This window comes from Dipodomys ordii, unplaced genomic scaffold (genome assembly GCF_000151885.1).
Source record: "Dipodomys ordii isolate 6190 unplaced genomic scaffold, Dord_2.0 Scaffold106, whole genome shotgun sequence".
NCBI classification, from domain to species: domain Eukaryota; kingdom Metazoa; phylum Chordata; class Mammalia; order Rodentia; family Heteromyidae; genus Dipodomys; species Dipodomys ordii.
Window position 1 is genome coordinate 4,424,810 of NW_012267322.1, and position 7,098 is coordinate 4,431,907.

Here is a 7,098-nt window from a genome sequence, read left to right on the forward strand (position 1 = left end):
CCAGCTTTTTTCTTTTTGCTTATGTGGTGCTGAGGAATCAAACCCAGGGCCTCAGGCATGCAAGGCAAGCGCTCTACCACTGAGCCACCTTCCCATTTTCTTTTTTTTTTTTTTTACTCATCTCACACTTTCCTATTTGAACCACACCTCCATTTCTGGCTTTTTGGTGGTTAACTGCAGATGACAGTCTCAGATTTTTCTGCCAAAGCTGGCTTCAAACCTCTATCTTCAGATCTCAGCCTCCTGAGTTGCTAGGATTACAGGTGTGAGCCACCAATGCCTGCATTTACCATTGTTTTAATAGCCATAGGATTTCCAAATAATCTGAGTCCCACGTGTTACTTCCTAAATGACTAACTCACTAACTGAGGAGTCAGCAATTCTTACCAAACTTAAAGATACCCAGATTATGTCCTTGTATCGTCTATCCTTGTGTCTCTCACTCTGGAACCACCCACATCCATTTCCATCACTTAATCACCTACAGCAAGATTCCAATAAGGTTCCTCAGTCTTCATCTCAGCATGCACACTGTCTCTGTCTCTTTGTGTGTCTGTCTGTCTGTCTCTCTCTATCTCTGTCTCCCTCTCATCCTAATGCATGCTTCTGTGAGCATTTTCTACCCAAATGTATAAAAATCAACTTTATATTTTCTTTTTAAAACATTTTTCATTTGACTCCATTGCTTTTGCTCAAAGTCTTGCCATTGGTCCAAGCCCTAAGTTCAAATATCTTGGGTCATCTCTGCCTCTTCTTTCTCTTTTCCCAAGGGACAGAGGAATTTTGTCGTGTGTCTGCCTCTTCTTTCACATCTTCCTGGTTGAAACCCTTCTCACACCTTTACCTCAATTGGCAACCCACATAGCCTCTTCACTCTGGCTTTCAGTGTCCCAATCCAGCCAGAGGTCAAATCCATTTTGACAAAGTACAAGTCCACCCACACCTCTCCACTCAAAAATCTTCCAACTACACAGTAGCAGACACTGTTGGGATCTTTCCAACAGCCTTCCCCCTTGCTGACAGAGCAGCGATGGTAATGATGCTCACTTGGCAATAGTCAACCCCAGGAGATGACATGAGTCCTGTCCAAACCCATCACAGTAGTCTCCTTCCTCTTTGCCAATGAGTGTCCTGGGGGGGGACACGTGACCCCCTTCTAATCAATAAGATAAAATAGACAGCCTACTTGAAAAGTTCTACCTTCTGAGGAGAGACATGCAGGAGGGCAAAGTGCTCTTGGCTACCAGCCCCACAGCACTGCTCCCTTGCTACCTGTTTTACGCATTACTACATACAGTAGCCAACTTGTGACCAACAAGGAACCTTCTGGACTCCGAGGCTGGGAGAAAAGAAAGAAAATTAGAGGGACATAACTGAAGATATAATTGAACCACCCAAAAAGCCTATGGCTGTGAACTAAAGACATCTTTACAAATAGACAGATACTTTATGGTTTACACTATCAGGTGTTAGGCTCTGTTATCTACAGCCCAAAGCATTCCAACTCGTAAGTCTACAAAATAAAAACAAGCTACTTTCACTTGGAAGGCTCTCTACCAAAAACACAGTCTGAAATTCTTCACATCCTCAACATCACCTGGTAGTCCCACCTCAAACCTATGACTCAGACAGAGTGCAAAAGCCCCCATTCATACAAGCTGTCGAGAAGTCTGAAGAAGAATGCTATTTCAAAACCAGTCATATACGATTCTTACCACTTCCTCTGCTACCCCAAATACCACAAAACACACTTGGGTCTGTGATTTCTCCAGTGATCAGAACCTCATTTCACAAGTTTTAGGCATCATTTGATGCTTGATTCATTCAAAGCTTTCTTAATCAAAAGTTTTCTAACTCAAAGTCTCCCAAGACCTGAGAGGAATACAGAGGGCTAAGCAGGAGAAAAAGAAATAAAGACTGTAATACTGTGATGAATGGTGGTGCAGGTGCCCACAGGAAGTGCTCTCTGTAGATGTCACCATGCATGGATGCAGGTTCAGTGTTGTCAAATTTATGATTATTTCTAAACAAAGAGAGATTGCACTCCAGAATTATATACAAAGATTTTTAGATTCCAGATTCACTTTTTTTTTTGTTTTTAAATATGATGCAGATGAAGCAAAGTGAATCTCCATGTGCATTCGGCTTCCAATAGAGTCTACAGACTAAAGGAGAGAGTTCCTGAAACATCAGCACATACTTGAACATTGCAATTACATACAGGTATTTGCTTCTTTGAAAATGACTCAAAATAATTTTCTTTAGTTAATAATTTGCTCATATCTACTGAGCACGGGGCATTCAACATTCCACTCTTTGGAATGACCAAATGGGGACTTTGTAGACCTCTCCTCAGAAGAGGAAAGGACTGTTTTATCCATTATCCACTATGGACCAGATACCTAGAATAGCAAGCACCTAAAGGCCTACAAAAATGCTCAAAATGTGTGAGAGAAAATAGGTGAGCAACACCTACAAAAAAAAAATCCTTCAAAATTAAAACTAATAAATGTATAACTAAATGCTTACCAAATGTAAACATATGGCTTACCAATCAATCACAATTCAGATAGCATATATAAAATCATACTAAACATGGGATATGGGTTCATCTTAATGTTTGAAATGGTGCAGAAGGCAGCCCAAATTGTAAATGCTCAGGGCCGGCCAAAGTTCTAAAAAGACTCAGAATAGTAACCTAAAACCAAGCACTCTACTAGAAGTCTCATTCTACTTCGTACCTCTCACAAATGACATTACCAAGTTCCTTCCACTCATTCTACTGAAGAACACAGTTGGACATGGGAAAAGCACTGCCCACATAACTGAACATAAACTATGTATTGCTTATCACTAACTTTTGAATCCTCACTTGCTTATGATTTCCCTAAGATAAAAAGTTACAAAGCCATACAAAAGCAAGTTGTGAGGGGAGGGTCCCACAGAATGATTTTAATTGTATAATTTACTGGCAACATTTGAAACTGGAGATGTGTATTATAAATTTCAATGTCATGGCAATAGTTTACTAAGGGTGAACAAGGGACCCCTTGGGAGGGGCATGCTCTCTTCTTGGCACAAACACTCTTGTCACGGAGGTAAACTGGCTGCCCCTCCAGACAATATGAGTATCTACATTTACATATACATATATATATGTATATGTGTGTATGGGCATATGTGTATGTGTGTATGTATGTATAAAACTCTGGTCTAAAACCTTTGGGAAAACCTTGTTTCTTCTTTATAATGTAGATTCAACCTCTTATTTGAAGACCTGTCCATGAAAATATCTCAATTTATTCTCAAAATTCAACACCCACATTCCAGACCTCAGAAATATCTTAGTTAATTCTCATGATGGTGTAAGATACAAATCTAAGATGTTTCCATCAATTTCCTCTCTCAAATATATTTTTCAATTTGAACCATGGTGCAGCACCCAAAAAGATAAACAAATTACCCTAGTTTCTTTTATCCTTCAAGCTAGCCAAGATAAAGTTCAATAAGGTAGAGTCAAATCACTAACACTATAATATCTTCATTAAGCAGAAAGATCAATAAATGACACACATGGTAATTAGAAAGGAAAGTTTGGGACTAAGGAAGTAAAAACAACACAGCACTAATTTACATAAGTGTAAGAAGTTAATAGCTATATTCTGAGATGAAAAGAAAATCCCAATAATATGCAGAAAAAGATGAAGTAGTCCAAGTTCATTATTAAACCATAGTATAATTTAATCTCTTATACCCACATTCAATACAGTATCTTATTTGGGGGAAGTAAACTCCTAACAACTGGATGCTGTCATACCCAACATATTATTTTCTTGTTAAAAAAAAAAAAGTTACTTTGAATCCAGGGAAAGAAAAACTCCAGATGGATAATCAATGGGCCACCAATTCACTTGAATAACATAATAAGGACTTTATTTATTTATTTTAAATATATAGATTGTGGTTTAATTTGCTAGCCACATCAGGAAAAAAGAAAAGAAATGCTCTAACTGTAGATTTGAAATTAAAATGGAAATTAGCCCCGAGAAAATAGAGATGCCTGTAAGTTTATACATCAGTGGCTGGTTCATGAATTATTAACTGATTTTAATGATCCTGGCTATATTTTATTTGAAGTTATTCTCCTACTTGCAATGACTTTTGAACCCTCAAAACTCTTTCATCCATTCTCTGTAGATAGAGTACACTTTCATGAGCGCTGACATTTAAAAAGGACCCACATACTCCCAGAATAGAAAAGATAATACACTCACATATAATTTATACAAAAGACTCTGGTCATTTGTCAAAGAGAGAAATGAATGAAGCCCTATTATTCACGGTTTGTAAATAAACTTAAAGATAAGCGCTAACTTTTCACTTCTTTTAGCATGGAGTAGAGAGTTCTTCTAGTTTCCCAGATGGTGGTTAAGCAAGAGCAGGTAAACACATACTTTTTTTTTTTTAATCCTTCATTTCCCCATCCAAATAGATAACACAAAGTTTTCAAAAGTGAAGTCTTAAGAGATTAATAATTACGGTTCAAATAAAATATACGCCTGCCTTCAGATGCTACATTTCACATCTTCAATACAAACCTACACTGAACAGCAAAGGTCTTCAGAAACCCAAGTTAGCTGTGAAGCAAAATGCTATAAACCTTTAATTACTACTTGCTGGTTTATACTCATGAAGTTAATACGTCCTCTTCTACCTCATTCTCGCTACAAAGACAAATTGTAGAGAATAAAGTTGCGCTTTCCACTCCTGAGATTAGAACTAGGGAAATACAGTTTGTTTTTTACCTATAAGCAAGTAAACACAACAGCCCTTATGAATAAGTGATCCCATTCAATGTTTAGTGCTGTATCCAACTTTCCCAAATTGGGTATCCACTGCACTTATGATGATCAGACTGCTGAATTACTGAGGAAACATGTTATTTCAGATACATTGCTGGATTCAGAAAATGACACCAGCGCAGCTTGCATCCACCCTCCTGAAGTTGAACAAGCCTTCAATAAATAAGGTGTGTTTTCAAGCTTTATATACCTTCTGAAATAAGTGCTCTGAGTTTAAATTGACTCAAAATAGCCTTTCTCAGAAAAGAAAGAGAGACACACACAAAACACCCACAATTTCTTGCGGTCCCTTGAAGTACCCTTGGGATCCTAGTGAACAGAGATTTGCCACGCATTGCAGCGTCTGGATTAGTACAATAGATTTCTATTTTGGTGTCTTCGAGTGTTGCTGATCTTAAATAAGGGAAAGAAGCAGTTACATTAGACAAGGTAATGGCTTCCAAAAATAAGAGCACGCCTAGTTTATACAGGCTTGCATACACAGGCTAAGTTGTAAGGAGATAAATAATACCCCACTGGAACAATTAGTTGGATTCTCAGAAACACTATGTACTTAATTAGGCTGCCTAAGTCCCTGACTGGGTATACATGGGGGACTTTTTTTTAAAGCATTTAATAACCCGAGTAGTAAATCCAAAATCAGAAGACAGAGAGCAGTCAGTCCTAAACTCCAGGCTACAGCCCTGGGCCTTTTTGTGCTTTGCTTTTAATGCTTTACTGTGAAATTCGGAGAACATCAGTCCCTGTCATCATCACAAAAGAGTTAAAAACAGCAAATTTAAGTCCTTCTGCTCCACACTTATTAGGAAGTAGCTCAGTGCAAGGTGCGTGGCCGGCCCGCGCGTCGACACAAGGGCGAGCAAGAGACCCTAATGGTCGTTCACAAACTTCAGCACTGGAGTTGAGAGAGGAGCGGCGAACACAAATAGGAAAAGAACTGGAGTCTCCAGCAGCCACGGGGCTCGGCAAACTGTTCTGACCCCACCTAGGATTCCTCCTCTTCCTGTTATTTTTATTCCTTCGTTGGGGGTAGTACCTTTTCTTTCCAGAGGCTCCTTATTTCCTCCTCTGTTACCCAAGCAATCATAAACAAACTGGGCTTTGAAAGAGAGGTGGGGGGAGCGGGAAGGGGAGGAAGACCACACTGAAAAGAGACAGGCCGTGCAGAACGGGGCTCTTTCTCTGCACATCGTCCTCAGGATGATGTGGGCGCCAAAGCCCGGCCCTGGTGAGGGGTGGGTGGGGAACTTCAGCAAGGACGGAGGAGCGAGGTGCGCGCCCCTGGCACCTCGCAGAGCCGCTGCCCTCCCGAGATCCACCTTGGACCACCAGAATCGCTGGGCCTTCGAAGTTGGTACAGGGGGAGCTGCGGGAGGGGGGCTGGCCTCGGGGAGAACGCTGGACACCCCCCACACACACACAAACACACACGCACCATTATGCAAAACTTACCCCCTACACACACACACACACCCAAACAAAACTAGAGGTAAGAAATCCTTCGCGCTGACCCTGGAGGGCGCGGGCACCTTCCTTCATGAGTCCCAACAGCCCTAGCGAAAAGGCAGCCCAGGGGCACCTGCGGGGGTCCCGCCGCGGCGGCACACCCCAGCCCCGCCCCGCCCCGGGCCGGCCACGCGCAAAAAGTTTGTTCCTTCCCCTCCCCAGCGGGCCCCGGACGGCTCACGAGTGGGTGGGGACCGGGATGGAGCTCGTGGAGGGGGACGAGATCATCCGACTACGAGATGGGGGGGACCCCGGCTTTGTCCCCCTCCCACACACACACCCCTCACACGCGGGGGGCGGGGAGGGGGCCTGCGATGTGTTTACTAATAACAACAGCAACAAAGAAGCACGCGCGGGGCCCCTCGGTGCGAAGGAGAGCTGGGGGCCGATGGGAGGCGAGGGAGGGCAGAGACACAAACCGGGGGGGCTGGGAGGGCGCTGAGGGCGAAGACCCGAGAGTTGGACGGAGCCGAGGGCGCACCGGGAAAAGGAGTGGGTGGGAGCAAAGAGGGAAAGAAAGTGCCGGCGGCGGCGGGCTGGGGCGCGGGGCGCGCCCGGGATGGAGAGGTGCCCCCGGTCCCAGTCCCCCAGCCCCGGCCCGGCCCGGTCACCTTGCTGTAGCCGTAGTACCCCAGGCACTGCGCGAAGTCCAGGCCGGCGGGGTCTCCGGCCGCCGCTGGGTAGAACCTCACATCCATGCCGGAGCCGGGCCCGGGGCCGGGGGCCGGGG

At 43.4% G+C, this 7,098-nt stretch overlaps 1 protein-coding gene across 2 annotated transcripts in view; it reads right to left on the bottom strand.

The window, feature by feature from the left end:
- The window catches only part of Tox3 (TOX high mobility group box family member 3), a 109,587-nt gene extending 102,521 nt beyond the window's left edge, over positions 1–7,066 (bottom strand). Inside the window, exon 1 of one of the 2 annotated variants that reach the window (XM_013027907.1) lies at positions 6,980–7,066. In XM_013027907.1, the coding sequence (XP_012883361.1) occupies positions 6,980–7,066 (87 nt within the window). The remainder of the gene's footprint in view (positions 1–6,979) is intronic. The other variant, XM_013027908.1, reaches the window with a different exon arrangement.
- Positions 7,067–7,098: the final 32 nt, after the last annotated feature.